At 24.1% G+C, this 22,374-nt stretch overlaps 7 protein-coding genes across 11 annotated transcripts; 4 read left to right on the forward strand and 3 right to left on the reverse strand.

Annotated features, from left to right (window-relative positions):
* Positions 1 to 15: 15 nt before the first annotated feature.
* On the forward strand, positions 16 to 1,743 carry LOC132906785 (uncharacterized). The gene is made up of 3 exons (XM_060959308.1): positions 16 to 497; positions 592 to 914; positions 989 to 1,743. Exons 1-3 carry the CDS (start codon positions 173 to 175, stop codon positions 1,157 to 1,159), a joined length of 819 nt encoding a protein of 272 aa, XP_060815291.1. The 5' UTR covers positions 16 to 172; the 3' UTR covers positions 1,160 to 1,743.
* A 999-nt stretch (positions 1,744 to 2,742) lies between these two features.
* On the reverse strand, positions 2,743 to 5,447 carry LOC132906788 (glucose-induced degradation protein 4 homolog). The gene is made up of 4 exons (XM_060959311.1): positions 5,055 to 5,447; positions 4,226 to 4,393; positions 3,922 to 4,154; positions 2,743 to 3,700 (listed from the first exon to the last, which is right to left on the reverse strand). The coding sequence occupies exons 1-4, from the start codon at positions 5,199 to 5,201 to the stop codon at positions 3,637 to 3,639; spliced, it is 612 nt and encodes a 203-aa protein (XP_060815294.1). The 5' UTR covers positions 5,202 to 5,447; the 3' UTR covers positions 2,743 to 3,636.
* A 460-nt stretch (positions 5,448 to 5,907) lies between these two features.
* On the forward strand, positions 5,908 to 10,328 carry LOC132906787 (BTB/POZ domain-containing protein KCTD5). 2 transcript variants are annotated; one of them, XM_060959310.1, is made up of 4 exons: positions 5,909 to 6,143; positions 6,510 to 6,806; positions 6,938 to 7,066; positions 8,185 to 10,328. In XM_060959310.1, the coding sequence occupies exons 1-4, from the start codon at positions 5,952 to 5,954 to the stop codon at positions 8,212 to 8,214; spliced, it is 648 nt and encodes a 215-aa protein (XP_060815293.1). In that variant the 5' UTR covers positions 5,909 to 5,951; the 3' UTR covers positions 8,215 to 10,328. The 2 variants fall into 2 exon arrangements, with proteins under 2 accessions (XP_060815292.1, XP_060815293.1); XM_060959309.1 differs by lacking the exon at positions 8,185 to 10,328 and having other exon boundaries at positions 5,908 to 6,143; positions 6,938 to 7,745.
* A 164-nt stretch (positions 10,329 to 10,492) lies between these two features.
* Positions 10,493 to 12,010, reverse strand: LOC132906790 (ragulator complex protein LAMTOR2). The gene is made up of 3 exons (XM_060959314.1): positions 11,468 to 12,010; positions 11,091 to 11,253; positions 10,493 to 10,784 (listed from the first exon to the last, which is right to left on the reverse strand). Exons 1-3 carry the CDS (start codon positions 11,533 to 11,535, stop codon positions 10,635 to 10,637), a joined length of 381 nt encoding a protein of 126 aa, XP_060815297.1. The 5' UTR covers positions 11,536 to 12,010; the 3' UTR covers positions 10,493 to 10,634.
* A 757-nt stretch (positions 12,011 to 12,767) lies between these two features.
* On the forward strand, positions 12,768 to 14,889 carry LOC132906803 (queuine tRNA-ribosyltransferase catalytic subunit). Its single transcript, XM_060959327.1, has 7 exons — positions 12,768 to 13,036; positions 13,230 to 13,319; positions 13,455 to 13,608; positions 13,690 to 13,822; positions 13,935 to 14,096; positions 14,188 to 14,356; positions 14,459 to 14,889. The coding sequence occupies exons 1-7, from the start codon at positions 12,902 to 12,904 to the stop codon at positions 14,801 to 14,803; spliced, it is 1,188 nt and encodes a 395-aa protein (XP_060815310.1). The 5' UTR covers positions 12,768 to 12,901; the 3' UTR covers positions 14,804 to 14,889.
* Positions 14,890 to 15,112: 223 nt separating this feature from the next.
* LOC132907098 (ubiquitin-associated domain-containing protein 1-like) lies at positions 15,113 to 19,448 on the reverse strand. The gene is made up of 14 exons (XM_060959855.1): positions 19,275 to 19,448; positions 18,969 to 19,132; positions 18,707 to 18,900; positions 18,470 to 18,630; positions 18,182 to 18,393; positions 17,997 to 18,094; positions 17,253 to 17,443; positions 17,057 to 17,195; positions 16,823 to 16,965; positions 16,311 to 16,344; positions 16,139 to 16,186; positions 15,980 to 16,071; positions 15,516 to 15,898; positions 15,113 to 15,432 (listed from the first exon to the last, which is right to left on the reverse strand). Exons 2-14 carry the CDS (start codon positions 19,001 to 19,003, stop codon positions 15,351 to 15,353), a joined length of 1,812 nt encoding a protein of 603 aa, XP_060815838.1. The 5' UTR covers positions 19,004 to 19,132; positions 19,275 to 19,448; the 3' UTR covers positions 15,113 to 15,350.
* A 144-nt stretch (positions 19,449 to 19,592) lies between these two features.
* On the forward strand, positions 19,593 to 21,759 carry LOC132906805 (coiled-coil domain-containing protein 28A). 4 transcript variants are annotated; one of them, XM_060959331.1, is made up of 5 exons: positions 19,593 to 19,960; positions 20,039 to 20,287; positions 20,418 to 20,628; positions 20,895 to 21,011; positions 21,082 to 21,759. In XM_060959331.1, the coding sequence occupies exons 2-5, from the start codon at positions 20,132 to 20,134 to the stop codon at positions 21,279 to 21,281; spliced, it is 684 nt and encodes a 227-aa protein (XP_060815314.1). In that variant the 5' UTR covers positions 19,593 to 19,960; positions 20,039 to 20,131; the 3' UTR covers positions 21,282 to 21,759. The 4 variants fall into 4 exon arrangements, with proteins under 4 accessions (XP_060815314.1, XP_060815315.1, XP_060815313.1 ...); XM_060959332.1 differs by having other exon boundaries at positions 20,131 to 20,287; XM_060959330.1 differs by lacking the exon at positions 19,593 to 19,960 and adding an exon at positions 20,007 to 20,038 and having other exon boundaries at positions 20,131 to 20,287.
* The last annotated feature ends 615 nt before the right edge of the window (positions 21,760 to 22,374 follow it).

A 22,374-nucleotide genomic window follows, 5' to 3' on the forward strand; every position in this document is an offset into this window, starting at 1 on the left:
TATATCATTAAAAAATGTTCAATTGTTTGATAAAAGACTAATGCAATCTAAATTTATTTCAAGCATCTATTTTTATATTTTCCAGTTCTTCTTATATAAGCTTTGCAGACAGATTTAATCAATGTTTATTTAAGGAATATATTTGTATAATTAAAAGGAAAATTAGAGAGAAATGACAACAATTGATGATATATCTATGGTTGAAGACAACGTTTGCCTTCCCAGTAAAAAGAATCTCTGTGTTCCTCAACAGTTATCAGAAGTAAATGAATTATTAAAGTCAATCAATAGAAGACTGGAAGATTGCGCTTTAGAATGGCAAGCAGAGATTTCTCGCAAACAATGGAAAATTTTTAATTCTAATGGCATTGGAGTAACTTCATTTGAACGATCTCTATTAGCAAGAACATATTTTACAGAGAAAAATCTTGATGAAGCTTTCCAACATCTACTTTCTTGTAATAAAATCTTTTCAGAATATTTAAAAAATTTCATTGGTAAGTAAATTAAATATAAGTATTTATATGTTTATTAATAAATGCTAATAACAATGTTATCAAAATTTAAGCTATTATAATAATCTATTATTAGATCTTTTACAAGATGAAGTATCTGTTTCAAATGTCAAAGAAACATGTGATGTACAAAATCAATGTTTTAATAAAAAAAAAAGTTGCAAAGTATTAGATATTACTAATAGAGAACCAACACAACTTTCTTCACTTTTAAATGGGGAAGAAAAAGTTCAAGATTATATTGATAACATATTAACAGTCCAGAATTCATTTACTGATGTGGTAAAAGCTAAAATTAACTTTGATACAAAATTTTTGGGGTTTGAAGCTGTATTACATAAAGCTACATCTACATCAACTGATGCAGTTTGCCTTTGTCAATGTTGTTCTAGTATTATGGTAATATATTTCACCTGTATTATATTTTACTACTGTTGTAATAATATACCTATATATTCAATTGCATATTTTAGCAAGCTACACATGGTACACACAGAAAATTAAGAAGTGTAACTCTTAATCAAAGAAATCGAACAGTTGCAAAACCTAAACGCCTAATTAGATCTAAAAGAACATTATCCAAAAAGAAAAAAAAAGAAAAATCATCCACAGTAGATGATAAAACCAACGATCAATTAACTTGAAACACATACAAAAATCTGTTAATACAATTTTGTTGTATTGTACTTATTTCCAATTAGTCATTAAATTTTTGTTAATTTTTGTGGATATGAAGAATTTAAACTAAACAGTAACATATACACACAAAAAGATAATTTCCATAATTTACTAGAGGAATTCATTTATTATTTTTTTACATTATTAGTACATTTCATTCTAATGTTAAAATTTTCTTAAATGATAAATAATCACTAAATGATTCACTATTTCTCCTTTTGAAAGCTTTATTAACTTTAATTACACCATTGGAAAATTTAAACATTGAAGTGATTTATATCAATTTTATATACTTCTTATAACTTATAGTTTTGTTTATATATTAAAAATATCATATAATAGTTTTAATAGATATATTATATTTAATAAGCAATTTACAATACAACAAGGATCTATACACTTTTATGCTTAATTTTGTAATAATGAATTAATACTTTATCATTTGTTTTAATATTAAAGTAATTACAATATACATGAATTCAGAAGCAGCATTAAACTCTACTTTTTGCAACAAATGCTGTTAATATTAGGTAAATATCATTTTATTAAACATGTACATGGGTATTTAAAATTCTATTTTTTAAATATTCGCCATAGTACGCCATTAACTGCTAATATTGTTTTGTCTTATTTGCTAATATGCTAATTTGGAAGAAAATATATTGTATAAAATGTTTTTGGTTTTATATATATATTACATAAAAATATTACAATAATTTGCCAAATAAGATATATGACTTCATATATTACATTTTCCAAATTTTGTAAGTTCATACTTCAAGCAACATTTTTTTTAAATTAGCAATTTATAAATAAATGTTAATAAGAGATACTTAAAGAAATTACAAACATTTATTGTTAAAAATTTCTACCAAATGAATGATTAATTTTTAGTTATATTTAGTTATATTGAAATAAACAGCAGCAGAAATGTATTAATCAATACAATAAAGATATTTTAATACAAGTTACACATAATTTTTAGATATTTTATTTTGGAGTAAATATGTCTCCATCCTACATTCTAAGTAACGAATAAATCTAGATTCTAGATAGTAGACAAGTTTTACTATTTTGGTAACATTAAAATTTTTTTAGTAATTGTTAAAAGAATAAATTTTACATTCGTAAAAAGAGATTCAAAATTAATAGTATTTAGTTTTTAATAACTTACTGAATAAATACATCAGTTTAAATTAGCCTAATCACTGTAATGAACCATTATAATGTCCTATGTCTATAACAGATTCAATATTTCATTAACATTACATTACGATTTCTATAAACAGCCAACTTGTATCAAATTTCTTCTTCCATTAATATTATGAATATCCATAAGAGGTTTCTTGTTCACTTGGCTCATTAAAATTGTACCACTACAGGAGAATCTTATGAGGAAAGACTTTCTTTATTTGGTATGTTTCTATGACTGAGAATTTATTAGCTGTATTGAACATACAAAACAGAATTAATGAGTAAATCAACTGACTCATATAGATAGAGTAAGAAAATCCTTCCTAATAAAATTCTCCTTAAGTGGAATGATTAATCTGAGTTTACCATTTATTTAATCTGTATCATGCTGATACAAGAGAATAATATCAGCATGAAATTTTGACATCTTAAGATAATATTAAAATTACTTTCATGTTCCAGTTTGATTTTTTTTACTACATTCACTTCAACCCATTCAGTCACCACCGTTATTTCAGTTAAGGCAAACAGATCTCATAAATATATGAATGAGTAATAATATAAGTAAACCTTAAATTTCTACAAATCTATGCAGTCATTACATCATATAAGTAACTCAAATATAAGTATATGCTTTTAATGGATTGCCACAAGATTTTTTTATTTCATGTTTTCAAATATATAATTTAGTAGAGATTTTTTATAATATGCGTGTATTATTCATTGAACTTAAACAAAAAAACGAATACCCTATTCATGCTATAGAGTAAATTTGATTATATATAATGCTAATAAACGATATTACAATCTTATAATAGATAAAAATACCAAATAATTAACAACATTTTAATTGACAAAAAACATCAATTAATTTATTTCGATAAAACATCTTACAATGAATATTAATAATAACTAATTTATAATCAAGCGTATCAATGACTGCAATCCTTGTCACTTTTGCAATTATGACCTTCCTTTTACGAAATCTCTCTAATATTTATATAAAGTAAATATATAATATGCACCATATATATTATGTACTACTATTTAAAAGAGTACCTAAGAAATACCTTATTAAAGTAGTTTATATATATTCTTTCAAGTACTTTACTTTTAACATAAACAATTTAAAAGTTATTGGTTATTCAAATCAATTGAAACTACTTCAAAGATTGATTTTTATGAGATCTGTAAGCTAGGAGAGGCAAAATATGAATTTCTAGAGATAAATGTGCGAAAGTCATTGATTTCACCTGAACTCGTAGATTTGTATGCTATGTTCTGGGACGTGTTTCAAATTTAAAGATTGATACCTAAAATAATACAAGTATGAAAGAAGAACAATATTTTTTAACATAATTTTCTATCACATACAAATATTAATTTCTTAATGGAAAATGTATAGAATTAAACTGAAATATTACTTATAATTGTAAAGGTTTGTAGTAAGTAAAATTTAGGATAGAGGGAAAGATAGGGGGGACGGAAGAGAATATATTTTGTTACATTATATAAATATATCAAATAATATTACCACTCTGAACTACGATGATAATAAAAGCCTTCAATAGTAGCAGCAGATTTTTGAAAGCAAATATAGTAAAATCCTGCAAATGAAGCACCGTTGATATCTTTTATGGTATGATCAGGAACTAAAAAATGTTCCTTCCACCTCATAAAAACAAAATCAGTTCCCTTCAAAGCCTCGTAATCAAATGTGTCTGAATTAAATGTTTTGGCATACTGGCGAAAAGATTCAAATTTACTCTATAATTTAAAAAAAATGGATTAGCATAGACATCTGTTAAAATAAAAAAAAAGTGCAATAAAATACAAACCCAATGTTTTCTATCAACATCTTCATCTGCATCCCATTTACGAGTTAAAAATGGATATTTCTTTGATATAATTTCACCATCAAAGAATGTAGTTAAAGTAGGAAATTCTTCTGTAAGACCCTTAATTTTTAAATAGCCACATAAATAGCTATTCTCTTCATCTACGTGCTGTAATAGAAAAATCTTTATAAAATAATAGTTTGTGTACATGTATGTGTGTTGTATTTTATGTGTAAAATAAAAGAAATATACTATAAAAGCTACATTACATACATTTTAAAATATATAATGTATATATATATGTATATATATATGTATATATATATATATATACGTTATATATTTTATATTTATATATATATATTTATTATTATATATATTTAATATATATTATATATATATATTTATTTATACATATACTGATTCTTTGTAAACATTGTAACTAAAATTTTGAGTTCAATCAATATCTATTACTCAAGTGCTATCTACAAATTGCCATTTTATTATATATTTTCATTTTCATAAATTTATTCTAATAAAATAACATTACCTGTCAAACAAAATTACGGATTCTATATTGCCAAGATATTTATAAATAAGCTGAGAAGTATAAGGAAAATTTTTGAAAATTCTCGTAATAGATCATTTTAAATTCAGAACTATTTGAATATGTAAACAACATAGTTAACTAATCCGATTTCGAAAAGATTGTAAAATATTTAAAGGATAAAAGGCATATAATCAATCATTACGCAGTAGACAGATGTCAAAGATGCAATGGAAATTTGGGATATTTGTGGCGCAATTTCCAGAAAGAGGGAGAACTAACCTGCAAAACTACTTCTACGTCGTAACTATTGCCTTTAGACTTTTGAGAACCTTGAAATCGTGAACCGTTGTAGAGTAAAGATTTTGTGACACCCGGCTGCTTTGAGTTTGCGGGCGGTGGTGGTACTACGTCAACTTTCACCGGCATTCTCGGCTCAAGTGAACGTTCTTAAAATTTGCCCTCCTTGGGCGACAAGTCCTTCATCACAAAACTCTCGCAATGACTGCCGGTAATTTTCAGGACGTAGATGTATTTATGCAAAGCCTCGAACCCAGACACACCCCCGGCCGTAATTTTTACGCGAACGTTCAATTCGACGCCCCTTAAAAAGATCTTACTTTTCCATATGAGTATGGAATTTTTATTATTTTTAATAAATATTAAAGATAACCATTCACTAACAAAACAAAAACTAATATTTTCACTTGTTTCGTCAACTTGTACGTATCATGTCCAACAACATTTTAGTTCTATTTTGCCGGATGTATAGATACTTGCATGTTACTTATCAACATTTTAAATATTAGATTTCTTTTATTCATTCAAATCTTATACTTATACCATTGATTTCATTAATATCTGTATGCTACTACCTTATAAAATATACGTACCAAAATATGTATTTCCAACAAATATAACGAAATTATTATTTATATTTATTTTTTTTCATAAACAATGATTTTAATTTGCTTTCCCGCCATAAAATAACAATTTTGAAAGTAATATTACGTATTAAATAATAGCAAAATGTATTAACAATTCAAACAAAATATTTAAATTTGACCTGAAAAAATAGTTTAATGTCACTTTCAATTTCGTGAGCTTAATATTAAGACACTGATTTGATTATGTCACAGAAACCTATGAGCTGAAAGTTGCGTGTGTTTCAAAGCAAATATGGAGGATTTCAGTGACACGAATTCGCACGAAATGACAGAAAATCATGTTCAAAAACGGTGTAATAATCAGTGGGTTCGATTAAATGTTGGTGGTACATATTTTTTAACGGCGAAGACTACTTTAGCTAGAGACCCCAATTCATTTCTCTATCGGTTGTGTCAAGAAGATTCTGACCTAATCTCAGACAGGGTTAGTTGATGTTTTTAAATAACCGCGAATTTTAAAACATTGTCAAAAATTGTTAAATATTTTCATCTATATGAATATTTTTTTGTGTAATTAATAAGAATATTTTATATAAATCAATTTAGGTAATTATTTTTATAAACTTTTTACATTAAAAGATATATAAAATTGAGTGACATAGCAAATTTTGTTTATTTTCTAATATGATGTGTAGCATATGTATCATTATATTAAAATAATTATACATTAATAATTCATAATGTATATAAATATTAGTATGAAATCATAATTTGTAATTTTACACAAATTATGTATTGTTATAAAATATGTATCATTTATGAAAAATTATTTGTATACTTCATTGTACAGGATGAAACTGGAGCATATTTAATAGATCGTGATCCAACATATTTTAGTCCTGTTTTAAATTACTTACGTCATGGGAAATTGGTTATTAACAAAGATTTAACAGAAGAAGGTGTCTTAGAAGAAGCAGAATTTTATAATATTACAGAACTCATTCGGCTAGTGAAAGAAAGAATTATCTTAAGAGATACCAGACCATTAAGAGATTCAAAGAAACATGTTTATAGAGTCATTCAGTGTCATGAAGATGAATTAACTCAAATGGTATCAACAATGTCTGATGGATGGAAATTTGAACAGGTATTTTATATTTTAAATTAAATATATTTTTATTTGATATATTAGTGTTTTATCCTTTTTAATATACATTAATAACACAAAAACAAATAACATGCGTTGTTAAATTAAAATTGTACTCTTATTTATTTTAGTTAATCAATATAGGATCTCAATATAATTATGGAAATAATGATCATGCTGAATTTCTATGTGTGGTCAGTCGAGAATATGGAGCCAGTCAACTCAATAGCAAGGAACAAGAATCAACGGATCGTGTTAAGGTATCATTATTGCATTCAAAATTCTTATGTCACTCTTTTAACCAAAGCAATTATACATAGTCTTTGTTCATAATTTTATTAAATAATTATGTTACTTTCTTTCTATTTATTATTTATTTTGTCATAATTGTAACATGAAATCGTATTACTAATGTCAACAGTTATGTTTATATTTTATTACCAAAAATTATAATTAATAAAAAATTCGAATACATATAAATGAAATATGGCATTATACCATTTCAAAAAAAGCGTTTATAGTTAGAAAATTTTTATAGTTTTATGTAAATGAAGTCACATATATTTAAATCTCTATCTATAAATCTTTTATTTCATTAGGCACACGTTATGAATACTTTGTTTTATGATGCAAGATAATATAAAAGTACCTTATAGTTGGTATTAAATATATGCTACTAAGTTTTATAAAAAACATTTTATATTGTTTTTATGTAAAAATTAAAAATATTTATAGATTTATCCTTTTTTATGACTTAAATTTATTTAAATTATAATATAATATTACTAATTAATTATTTATATTTTCTTCTCTAAACATATCATTAATTCAGGGGCCAATTTGCATGAGCATGTTCTGCCTCTGATATTTGCTGTATGTATTACATCATGGTTTTTTTGTACTGCATGCTGTACACTAAATAAAGAATTTTTTCTTTTATTGGTTTGATTACTTTCTACCCTATTGTCCTGCATCATTTATTAATGCATGTGTTTGAATTATATTTTGAAAGTATTATAAAGTATTTACAATAGAAATTTTTTAAATTAAAAGCTTTTGTAATATACATTGAATTTATAGTAAAATATTTTTAATAATTAAATAATTTACAAAATCAGTATTCGTATAATAAGGTTTCATTTATTATTACTCTATTGTATATTCATCAAAATATTTTCTTCAAAATATGAAGATATTGTGTTATTATAATTTATACAACAAAATGCAGAGGCTGAACAATGCTAAAAATAAATGACATTCACATATTTTACTTAAGGTTTTACATTCATATTTATATATTGCTTTAATGGAATATAATTTTTAATACGAATCTCATAATATAATCTTACTAAGCTTGAATCATTAAATTATATTTTAGGTTCTGCAGCAGAAGGGTTCTCGCATGTAATCTCTAAATCCGTCCTTTTCTTTTCTTGCTTCATTTAATTAAATCAACTGTGCAGCAACAAGATGAAGACTGTTTTTATTTCTACATGTAAAAGTTTAAGTTCACACAAGATCTTCATTGCTTCATTTTTCATGTACAGTGATAATAACAAAAAAGAAAATACAAAGGTATAATACCTTTTGTAGATACATAGTTATTATGCAACAACACAAGGCGAAGCTTTAAAAATCGAAAGTATCACACATTAATAAGTGAATCATTTTATCTTTTCCAATCATAATTTTAATTTATCAAACAAACATTTAACGAGAATGAATATGGATTGTAGTGATAGAAATAGTGCTTAATCATTCCATAAGGGATCATACATTTTATAACGAAAGAAATTAATACTGAAGTAAAACTTTTTATCCCACTTATAATCTGTGACACTCTCCTTTTAAAAAAAGAATGTACCAAATATAAAAAATATTAATACATATATACACGCAATCACTAATATTGATATGCTATGAAAAGAAATTGTTATTTAGTAATGTTTTAGTTCACTAAATAGTTTAAAAGACAATAGCATTCATAAAGGCAATCTTTTTCATACAAATTTCTACAATGAATATAAATACTCTCTAGTAATAAATAGTTTATCTTTTTGTAACAAGTTGTATAAAAATAATTTTTTTTCTAATCGTATCTTTGTCATAATATTATCTAAATTACTTACCTTCGCACTGCCGCTATAAAACATAAAATAATATTTGTATATTTAGCATGATACTTTTGATTATCAAATACAAAGTTATAACTACAAATGTAAAACTAATTCTGACATGTAATAACGTGGATGAAAAAAAAAGAATGAATGTAATTTTTAACAAAAGCAATTTATTATATCGTTTATTAATATACGATAATAATAGCGAAAAGATTTGAATACAAAAATTTAAACCATATGAAACATTTAAAAAGAGCTGAATAATTCTCAGTTACTTAAGTATTATTTTCTATATGCATATAATTTCTATTTCATAATATTTCATTTAATGCAATGCAATTAGGAAAGTAGACTGTGAAATTATGTATGTATAAAAGATACATATTATTTTATTTTCCTCTTTCTTCTTTCATTTACAGTGCATCTACTTTGTTTAGATAAGAGTTTCCATTTTTATATATATTTAAGACTACAACAAATCTCTATTATATAATTATAGAATTAAAAACACTTTATAATAGGCATTAACATAAGCTGTCAATTGTTGAAGGCCTATTAAAGAAGTGTTGTAGACAATATACTTGTATTTAAAAGCATTATTCATGAGAAAAAACTTACACGTAGCACTAAATTGTTATAGGTATTGTTAGAATTATGTTATATATGATATATAATAAATTGTATATTATATATACACATATACAATAGTTTCATAAAAAAGATTTTTTTCTAAATATATAGAAAATAATTTAGTGATATTATTAGTTAATTACGATTTACATTCACAATATGTCACTTGGTAAACATTAATACATGAAAATTTAATTATATAGTTTATAATAAGAAATGCAACAATATGAACACTTATAATGAAAATTTATTGTTTGGCTAGTAATTATCATTTTATGTATTCAAAATAACAGGAAAATTTTAGGACCAAAGTTAGTCATTTTGTGCAATGCATAATGTAACTCAGTGAACTTGTGTTTAACTTTATGATTAATCTAATTGATATTAGAATTATCATATTATATATAGATATATATATAACTCTATATGTAAAAGAGTTTGTACTTTCATAGATATATTTCTAAGTCTATTAACTGTTTGATGTTTATTGTTAGAAAAGAAAGTAATATTTATATGCATCAAAAGTAAGTTTTAATACCGATAAATATTTCAAATTACATAGAAAAAGATTATAGGAGGAAGTATATAAATGCAAATGAAATAAATAAAATTTATAACATACAAATTGTGGATTTAAAATAAAAGCAATTCTATTTATAAAGGACATATACATCTATTAATTATTTTTAACATTACATATGTTTATTAATGTATATGAATATATGAATTTAATATTTAATTTCTAAATTTTTTAAAGATTGTCTATATAGATATTTTACATTATTAAAAAATATGACATATTTCATTGATTACACTAAAATTTAAAACTTCATTTCTATGAAGTTCAGAAGAATATTTTTAAAGATGTTACTAACATTTAATTTCGAAGCTAGATTTATTTTCTAAGGGTATCACATTTTTATAAATTTTAATGTATAAATGATTACATAAGTCTTTTATTAATTGAAAATATATTATTTACAAGACAGTACCAAGTATCCTTCTTTACAATAAATTATAAACATTAAAATATAAAACTAAATTTTACAACACAATTGGATATATGTTTAAACATTGATTAAGGCATATTTGCTATTGTTTTTAGTGGTTGATCAAGGTATCTTGCTAAAGCTTGTGCTTTTTCTCTTAGTAAACCAAATCCCACATTTTCTTTTGCGTACAAACATAACAACAAATTAGCTACTTCGGTAATAACAACTTTGCCCTCCTAAAAGAAAATGTTTCATTAAAACACATGTTACAATTGTATTATTTCAATATATATACAACATATAAACGTATGTTGTTTACAACTTTTCATTAATATGCAACTGAAATTTCTGAACAATAATTTGCAATAAAATTAATAACTATATACATATTATTTTACTAAAAATATTTTTGCAGTACATTACAAACATTTTTATTTGTAACCAATTCGTAAAAGATTTAATAAAGCTATTTAATTGCATAGAATTTAAGTATTATATAATTAATTACTTAATAATCAAATCTATTAATATTTGATAATTACCACACAATCCATTAATACGAATTGCAATTCATCTTCCTTAAATGCATTTCGTCCATTTTTTTCATAAGCTGACCAAATATTACTTGTAATAGCAGCAGTTACTCTTGCATCTTTATCTCCATAACCACTGTAAGCTAATAAACCACCATCTCTATTTAATAATCTGAAATATATTTTCATTTAAAATATTTGATCACAAACTTTTGGTTTCCTAATTACAATAACGATAAGAAAAATATGTAAATTTATATATGTGATTTCACTTGCATGTTTATTAATATTTATATATCTTATAACATTATATAGTTATTGGATTATATTAAAAAAAACATGCATATAAATCGTGCTTAATTTAACGAAAAAAATATTTCACTTACAATGTATTTTCTACGCCGCCGGTATTAGCTTGACTAAGTACTTGTGTTAATGCTTTTGGTTTCAACATAGTTTCACAAGTAATACAAATTTCTCTTTCTTGTTATTTTCTTTAAATTACTCTCATTAAACTTTATCGTGAACTTAATATAAAACACCAACAAGGTATGAGCATTATTTTTTAATACTTGTATTCTATAAATCAAGGATAATATCTCTAGGACAAAAAATGTATGACACAAATTGTAGGATACCAATTTTTCACTAGAGAAAATTAAATTTCTAGCATATGGACTTTTCATAATTTGTAACTATCGTATGGAAACACGTTTTAATATTGATAAGGGTACAAAATAAATATTGTTATTCTATTTTAACGCATTGTAATCAAAGACTACACTGATGATGTGATATTTATAACAAGCAGAAGTTCTGCGACAGTGTTGCTATTATAGCCTTACTTTGTATATTTAAATTGGTAATAGTGAGCAATTTGGTTAGTATTTCCAATTTTTTTTTCAAACTTTGATATTGTTAAAAGGCGTGTTTAAATAAGTAAAATATCACGAAAAAAAATATCTCAATTAATTATACATATTTGTAATTTTACTTCAGTGCTAAACCTAAACCCAACCTGAATCTAGGAAAAGCCCTAGAAAATTTCATTTTTATTTTGCGTTGTAATGTATAAACATTTTATTATTAGCTACTATTCATATGGGCGTATTTACTTAATCGCAAAAGTAAGATAACATAGCACAGAAATGTTTTCCTTGTACAAAAGTACTTAACGTAGGTAAAAGATGATAATAAATATTATCGTAAGGAAATTATAGAATAGATTAATGTTACACATGGAAAGTAAGTTGATGAATACTGATATAAAGTAAACACACACACACACGTCTTTGAACTGGAATTTTACAACTATAGTTCACAGTTCGAAGTAAAGGATATTAAATAATATTGAACAACTTTAGAATTACATATAACACATTTAGAATTACAATAAAACAAATTACATTATGTTTGATTACATTATATCGCAGTTTACAACGTTGTAAGCGGCGATTACTTATAAATTAATCCAATGTTTTAAACAATATATATATATATATAGATATATATATATTATATTATATATATATATATATTATATATTATATATATATTATATTTATATTATATATATATATATCATATCATATATATTATATTTATATTATATATATATATATCATATATATATATATATATATATCATAATGATAATTTATCAAGTAAAATATGTGAATATTTTTAGATGTACAATAAGCTATTATTATTATTGTAAATTGTGATATAAGCGACGATTTTATAAAGTTTTATTAATTATGTATGTATATGAAACAAAATACATTATTGACATTGTTTGCTAAATTGTTAAACTGAAGAAAATGTTACAACAACGAAAGTCACCACTATTTTTTGAAATATTTTACGAATGTAAAACTACAAAAGCTAGAACTGGTAGGATGACTTTCATTCATCATCATGTGGATACACCAGTATTTATGCCAGTAGGTACACAGGTAAGTTAAATATAATTAAAAAAAAAGATTAATGTTTTATGACATTGCAAATCATATTTGGCATATCATTAAATTTGTAATATGATTTAATTGTTTATAAAATATTCTATTATTTACGGTCATATTATAGATATATATATATACATATAAATCAGTCACTTTATACATTTTAATAGCAATATTAATGTTTTAGGGTACTTTAAAAGGCATATTACCTCAACAATTAGAACAATTGAATTGTCAAATTATACTTGGAAATACATATCATCTTGGAACAAGACCTGTATGTAATATATATAAATATATAAATCATAAAGCTTTTAATATTTCTTGAAGATATAAAATAATTGAGTTACTTATATTCAAATAAAGTGAACAAATATTATGTTATGTTATTAATAAAAACTGGATTTTGTAGGGTCTTAATATAATGCAGAAAGCTGGTGGTTTACATAACTTTATGAATTGGAAAAGAGCATTATTAACAGATTCTGGTGGTTTTCAAATGGTATCATTACTAGAACTTGCTAAAATTACGGAAGAAGGTGTCAAATTTAAATCACCATATAATGGTAATCATTGTATAAGAACAATATGTACTTACATTGTATTATGTAAAAATGCAAGTAAAATACTTTAACATTACTTTACAGGAACAGATTGCATGTTGACACCTGAACATTCTATACAAATACAAAACATAATAGGAGCAGATATAATTATGCAACTTGATGATGTTGTTAAAACTACATTAACAGGACCAAGAGTAGAAGAAGCAATGCATAGGTAGAATTGCATTTATATATATAATTTATAAATAATATTATTGCATTTATGTATATAATATATTATTAATTCCTATCAAAATAATTTTTAATACTCAATATATTATTTACAGAACAACTAGATGGTTAGATAGATGTTTAAAAGCACATCAGAGATCAAGTGAGCAAAGTATATTTCCAATTGTACAAGGTGGTCTTGATCCTAAACTTAGATCAGAATGTGCAAATCAATTAATTAAACGTGAAGTGAATGGCTATGCTGTAGGTGGATTAAGGTAAATATTAAAAAATTAAGGTAAAATATTAATTTAGATGCATTAATTTAGGGAAAAAGAAAGATTATTTTATGTTTAATAATATTTCTAGTGGTGGAGAATCTAAAGATGATTTTTGGAGAATGGTACACCTTACTACAAATATACTTCCAAAAACTAAACCACGTTATTTAATGGGTGTTGGATTTGCTATTGATTTAGTTATTTGTTGTGCTTTGGGAATAGATATGTTTGACTGTGTATTTCCTACAAGAACAGCGGTAATTAATTACAGATAATGCGTTTGAATTAAAAAAGAATATACATAAAGTGCAACAAGCCAGTAACATGAAATCTATTAATGCATATATTTCTTTTTTTAGAGGTTTGGCTGTGCTTTGGTACGTACTGGTCAATTAAATTTAAAACAAATTCAATATCGTAAAGATATGAGGCCAATAGATGAATCATGTGAATGTAGTACATGCAAAACGTACACACGTGCTTATCTTCATCATATTGTAACAGTAGAAACAGTTGCATGTCATTTACTATCTGTTCATAATATTGCATTCCAAATGAAATTGATGAAAGACATTAGACAAAGTATTCAAGAACAAAGATTCCCAGAATTTATACAGGAATTCATGTTAGATTTGTTTCCAAACAAGGAATATCCCCCATGGATAGTTAATGCATTGGAAGCTGTTAATGTTACATTATTATAGTAGTAATTATTATTTATTTCCATAATAAAATATGTCTTGTATAATTTTTTAATGTCCTTTATAGAAATAAATGTTTGAAAATTTTATATATTTTATAGTAATTGATTTCAACTATTAATAATACTAAGGTATTTAAATTATCATTTATATGAATATCTTACTAACTACTATAAAATAAGTACTAACATATTAAAATACATGATTAATATTATATTCATTTACTTACTAACGTATATATTAATATACATATTAATGTTCTTAATAGAATTCATATAAGAGAAACCCACTCAATTAAAAATTGTTTTGCAATTTTTGTGCAAAACTTGTACTTTAATCCAGTTTTAAAAATATTTTAATTAACATTTTATTAGTTTCAACATTACCTTGTTATTTTAGATTTTCGTAATGTTTAATGATAATTTTCTTTTAAAATATCAACCAAATTTAATTTTGAAATTATATATGCTTTTTCTTTTAAATATATTCATCTATTATTCCAAACTATGCTGAGTAGGCAATCGAATTACAAATAATATTAATAATTTCATCACATAAAATCATCTGAATCATATCCACTATTTTCTACATTTGATGTCATATTAGATGTATTAAATAAAGAATTATAACTTCTGTAAAAGTAGAAAATAATATTAAGTCTGACGAGATTAAACAATTTATATTTGTCAATAATGTACCACAATTTTTGTCTAACCTCATTTCTGCTTCTTCCTTTCTTCGTTTTTCTTCTGCCTTTTCCCTTTCCTTTTGCTCTCTCAAAAGTCTCTTTTTATCTTCCCGTTCATTTCTGTCCCGTTGTTCTCTTTCTGCTCTTAAATTTACTTGTTCTGAACGTTTAGTTTTATTTAATCGATTAACAATAGTATTTATTCGTTTTGCAACATGAATTTTACGAACATCCTTATCTTTATGAAAACCAACTTGTCCTATTTCCATACCTGGTGTTTTTTTTAGATTTGACCACATTGTATATACTACATCAATATCATTCATTTTATTTCCTTCAATACTATTTGCTTTCACTAATTGTGCTGCATCTTCTAAAACTACGCTAGGTATGTCATCTATTGTTTGACCCTATAAATCATGTATTCATATATAGATATGCATATACAAATGTGTAAAAGAACATGCATGTTTTTAATAGAAAATATTTACAAGGCGAAGTCGAAGGTATACATGCGCTGAAGAATATTTGTCAACATGAAACCAAACATCTTCTGGCCAACCCCACTTTATGAGATCATCATCTAGAAAAATATATATTGAAAGAACGTATTTTATACATTATAATATATTTTAGAATTTTTCACTTACTTTCATATTGGTCGACTCCCATAAATAATGTTACCGATGGTTGTACAACTATAATTAAAAATTATAATTATCATTCTAACCTTACTGAATATTATTAGTCTTTTAGTAGCAAAATGTATATGAGAAACTTTAAATATACATTAAACATGAAACCAGTGATAAATAATAATACCTTCACTTGTAAAATAATAAACCATTATTACAAAAAATATTTAGTCGAAACACGTGGTGTGATTTATCTGTCAAATTTCAAGTCGATACTAGCGACAGTAAACCATACTTTTTGGAACTATTTAACTTTTTAATATGTAATACCAGAAATGTAATACTCTGTTTCGTGTATATTTTTCTAAAATTGGAAAAAATATATTATGTCCATATGAATATATATTCAAAATTAAAAATGTAATGTTAAAATATACATATTATAAAATAGATTTTTAGCAATGTTAATAAAATTCATTATTCATGAATATAATAGAAATCTATTAAATATATCTAATATATTACCATAATAATAGGTTTCATTAATATGTATGCCTATTACAGCATCATTAAAAATATTCAGAAAATCTTTTGCTACAAGCTTATGACATTTATTTATTATTTTATTATAATTTATATTATTATTATATTGTTCATAATATTAATATTAATTTATTTTACAAAATAATATTTAAATCAGAAATCAATTGCATGTTGATTGATATGAATCGTATGTTTTTCGGCATGATACATTCTTATAATGTGATCCAATACTGGTCCTACTTCAGGATCTCTTATTCGTTCACTTAATGTTACTGGTGATTCTAACAGTGATAAATACACTAAAAATTTCATTTTTACATTAATTATTATATTATCTAATTATATTAATTTAAAAAATTTTTTATTATTTATTAATAAAAATAATCTTACCAAGTAACATATTAGGATTTGTAAGACTAAGTTGAATACATGGATCATTCATGATTACTTTATAAATTTGACTACCTGAATCAAGTTCTTTATCTAAATTTTGTAAACTATGCCTTCTTTCTCCAAGTAACCATTCACACTGAAAAGAAGAATATATTTGAAACGTAATAAAATTAAATTTATATAGATTACTCACAGCATTAATTTGATTGTTTCCAGTAATTTTTAGTGCCTCAATAATGTTCTTTTCTTCAAATCCCATCTCTGATAGTGATTGTACTGCTCTAGAACTAGGTTTGAAATTCATCTTCCTATAGTAACGGTAACTTTTTAATAAACGATCTACTATGCTGAGTACATTTTCTTCCTTCTTCAAATTTTCACATCCTACATATAATTATCAATTTATTTGTGTACAATTATAAATCAACATGTAATAATAACATATAATTTATCATAATTTTTATCATTTTCAATCTTATTACATATATTATTATTTTATAAATCCAAATATGGGCTGTAAAGAAATTTTTAATATTCCTGAAAAAAAATGGTCTCTTTGTGAAGTTTTATTTTTAATTGTAATATGTTTTAGTTTTAATAATTATATGGATGATTTTAAATATGTATGAATTAATGTATGAATGTTTTAAATATGAAATTGAATAAGAATATAATTTATAAAAGAAAACTACATTATGATTATATAATATTTATAGAACTTTATATATAGCAAAAAATGAAATGATTTTTCAAAATATATGTTTATCATAATTTAAAATTTTCTCAAGAATAGAATCAAAAAGATTTATTTGTACTTGACTTGTATTAAGTATTATCTAAATAATTAGCTCCTTCAAATAAATCAATACCTGTTTCCCCTAAGACATTTTTGATGTACAAATAGATGAACTGGAAACTGCAACATCTTTATTATTACCTTTTTCAATAGATATCAAATCTAAGTAATCATCATCATCATCTTCTGGATCATTCTGATGTTCTGCTAACCATTCTAATGCTTCCACTATATTTGATCTGTAATAAATTAAAAATCAGAGGATAAAATATTACTTTTAATTTATTAATACTCCTGAACATTAAATTAAATAGCAGATTGTGTACTTTCGTAAGTGAAGAGCTTTCAGAACCTTTTTCTCAGAAAAACCCATTTCTGTGAGAGTTTTTGCAGCATTTGTATTAATATTTGGTTTACATCTTGCCTCTAATTTTTCTTTTAAAATATCATAAAACTTTTGTGCTTCTGGGCTATACGATATAATCCTTGCTGATGCTTTTACAAGTGTAATTAAAACATTTCGTATTTCATTCTGAAACTATAATATAAAATACATAACGTAAATTTTCTCGATACAGAAAATGCAATAATTATACATGTATGTGTATATTTACATCTGCAGGACAAGGAAGAAATGGAATAGGTTTAGGTGGATTACGTATAGGTAAATCTTTTGTTATTTGTAGTACTACTTCTTTATCTGGACCTTTCAAAATTTCTGCAGATGAATTTTCATTTATGGGTATTGGACGTATCTTTATTAACATTAATTCATCTGCAATAAAGATAATCATTTTATTTTGCACAATATATCTGCTGATGTAGCACAGAATTTTAGCAAATTGTTTTACCATTTTCATTAACTTTTTCAGTAATTATACTATGATCATCTATAAGCCACTTGAATTCAGATGTATGAACTAAACGAAAGTTAGTTGGACTTCTTGATTTATCATTACCGTAGAAATGTTTTATTGCAATATTTTTTATGTTATTGATAGTCATATCTGATGTCACATCAAACCTCATGATCATTCCTTCAAGACTAAATAAATAAATTATATTTACTAATAGCTTCCAGGAAGATATTGATAATATTTAATAATATTCTACCTTATAATATTCAAAACAAGTTTTGAGTTAGACATTGTATAGTTTTATAATTATCTATTTTAATAAGATGAATCATCAGATTGTCTTTTGCTTGTTCTTACTAAACTTCTTGCGTCCCAAGTTTCACCAAGTAATTCTTGCAATCATGGAAATATTAGTTATAACTATAACATAAAGATATGTTATAATTTCTCTTATTATACATGATATAAATCAACTCAAATATCTTTAAAATAGCTTTGTATTTACATACATATATATATGTATATATAATTTTTCATTTTATAATATAAATATTATACTCACTTTTAACATGAAATTTCTTAAGATGTGTATTTTAATTAAAATTTCCTTCGCGCTACATTGTCATAATTTTCTTGATATAAAGGTTAGAAATGAATTGTAGAAACATTTTCAAGTGTCACTATGCTAAATGTAATGAATAAACCATGTATGGTTTTTAATCATATCGTATATGAAATAGTGTATATGACACGTATTTGTAAATGTTTTGTTAAAAGTTACAACACTTAATCAACATTTTTTATCAACACAAAATTTGAATTATATATAGATATACAAATGTCAGTTATCACTTTTCAGAAATTGCAGATAATCAGATGATTTGTTTGTATATTATGTGCATGTCAAGATGTACAAAGCACAATCGAAAATATATAATCATGAAAAATTAATTCTGTAACTGTTTATTTTCATAAAACGTTTCCTTCTTGATTTTTTGTATTCTCTGAAGGAAAAGGAAGATTATACATATAATAAAATATATTTCGTAGAAATGCTTTTATAATTTGGAGGCTATACATTAGAAACATTACAACACTATGTAATTTAGAAAAGAAGTCAATAAACAAAACAATTACTAATAACATAATTGTGAATGTGTAATAACATGTTTAGATTGTAATAATATTTTTGATGTTAGTACAATAAAAAATATCAAGTTTAAAGAAGGGTTTGGTTAGATCTATTACGTATGTATATACAAGTATTTAAATATCTTCTTTCTTCTGTTTCTTATAAAATGTCATTTAAATGTTATTTAAATTTAGGTATTCATTGATATATATATAAAAATTCTACAAATATCTAAATTTAATAACAACAAGAAAATAAATTTTGATTAAATTAATGAATTTCTCAGGATGACTGAAAAGTCTGGATGTGGTGAATTGCAACAATTGGTTCAAGAAGAAGAATGTGAAGAACCATTAAGTCAAGGTGGAGAAGCTACACCACCTTCCACACCAGCAAGATCTCATCATCCAAGTAAAAATGATACACATAGTTCTCATATATCGGTATGAATTTAGTATTAGTTACCTAATTTTGACTACTAAAACATAAATTCGAATGTATCATTTCGAAAAAATTAATAAATAGGTGATTTAAGTAAAACAATAAAAATATTAAAAGAGTTTATTATTTTAGCAACAAGTATTATGGGAAACTAATGTACAAACATCACCAATTATTAGTAAAGGAAGTTCTGGTCAGGCAACAAGTCAAGGATCTATGGTTTCTGGCCGTGCTGTGAATCTTTCAAATCATGGTAATCAGTCACGTCTAATGTATATGAATGAAAAGGAAAAGCAAAAACCAAATCGGCCAGAATTACCAAAAATAAATCGTCAACATAGAGGTAACTTTGTACTTCATAGTAACATTGTAAAAATATTATTTAAAATATAGTAGTAAGTGTCCTAAAAATATTTACAGCAACATTTAAATAATATCTTTTTATTTAATTTTCAGTTATATAATGTTACATATTATATTTAATAATACGAAAATTTATATTTTTGTTAATTAATAATATATTATAATCTTTTCATATATTTTTCTGTTTTAAGTATTGTTAAGTTTTCATTATATCTTTTGGTTGTGTTTTGGTGTCATTAAATAAAGCTATGGCACCATGCAAACATCATTGCTTTTTGTCAGAGGTTCCTGATGTTCGTCGTATGGAACAAGCTTTATTACAACTTTTGGAAGATTTCCATAGTGGTAATTTACGAGCATTTGGTATGTGAAATATGCTTTTCAATATAGCAGAGTAAATATAAAATTAGAATAATATACAATTGTAATACAGGAAAGGATTGTAGTATGGAACAAATGACAGAAATAAGAGAGCAACAAGAGCAATTAGCTAAACTTCATTTTGAGTTAGGTCAAAGGCAAGGAATTGGTGGAGAACAATCAGGTTTACGACATTCAAGTGCTAATATGAATAATTTGTTGGAATGTCTTCAAGAGCTTAGTGTTTGCATTGAAAAATTACATAGCAAGTAATTATAAAAGTAATTGTGAAAATTAATTAATATAAAAGATAGAATATAATGAAAATTTATGTACTTTATAGAATGTTTTCACATTTTGGAAATATTTCACAATACTGTTTTTATATAACCATACATTTAACTTTCCCAACAGTGAAATAATTATATTTCTTGATTACAATGTTTTTATTTAATTTAGAAGTTCCTCTTATTATTTTTGTAAATTTAGTTTTATCAAATTCTTTGTAAAATGTAGATGTATAGTAGTAACTATTTAATAATATTTAATAAATGATAAAAAGTAAATCACTATGAAGTAGTTATATAATCTAGTGAAATTGCATATTTATGTTTAATTATCTATGCCAAACATTTTTTTATAGAAATATTTCATTTCATTTTACTAAACATTTTAACAAATTTATATCAGTGCTTATATTTATGTAATACTCTAAAACTGTAATTTGTCTATTTAATAAAGTGACGTAAGTACATTCAAATATACTAAATAATGACAATATTAAAAATTCTTGTTAAAAGTTAGGAAACAAAATTTTTAAAACTTTTCTAAAATTCAATTTTAGTTTTGTATTATCTAAAATGTTAATGTAATTTGATGGAAAAGAAATAAATATGGTTCCTGGTATTTATCTGAAAAAAGAATATATCTTTTTTCCACGTTGTATATTATTTATTATATTCATTGTTCCTATAATATATTTATTCACATATATTCTCTGTTAAGAAGAAATCCATTTTAAAATATAATAAACTAATCAAAATTTGTGTATCTAGCAAGTGCATAAAGCTAATAGCTAATAATGTATAGGAATATAGTACATAGGTTCGACGATAAAAAATTTATTTAAAATAATACTGAAAGTGTTATGTAAAATAAGTTGTTTTATACATAATTAAATTGTACCTTAAAATAAATGAAGTGCGCACAAGGGTCGCAAAATAGTTGTTTTGAAATGCGATTATTAATCCAACAATATAACTATAAAATAAAATCTGTTGTTACACACATAATAAAATCTCGAATTAGGGAAAATATGTATTTTACGAAAAAATCTCGATGTGTTTTACGCAATCTTAAATTTAAT

Source organism: Bombus pascuorum, chromosome 5 (assembly GCF_905332965.1).
Source record: "Bombus pascuorum chromosome 5, iyBomPasc1.1, whole genome shotgun sequence".
NCBI lineage: Eukaryota > Metazoa > Arthropoda > Insecta > Hymenoptera > Apidae > Bombus > Bombus pascuorum.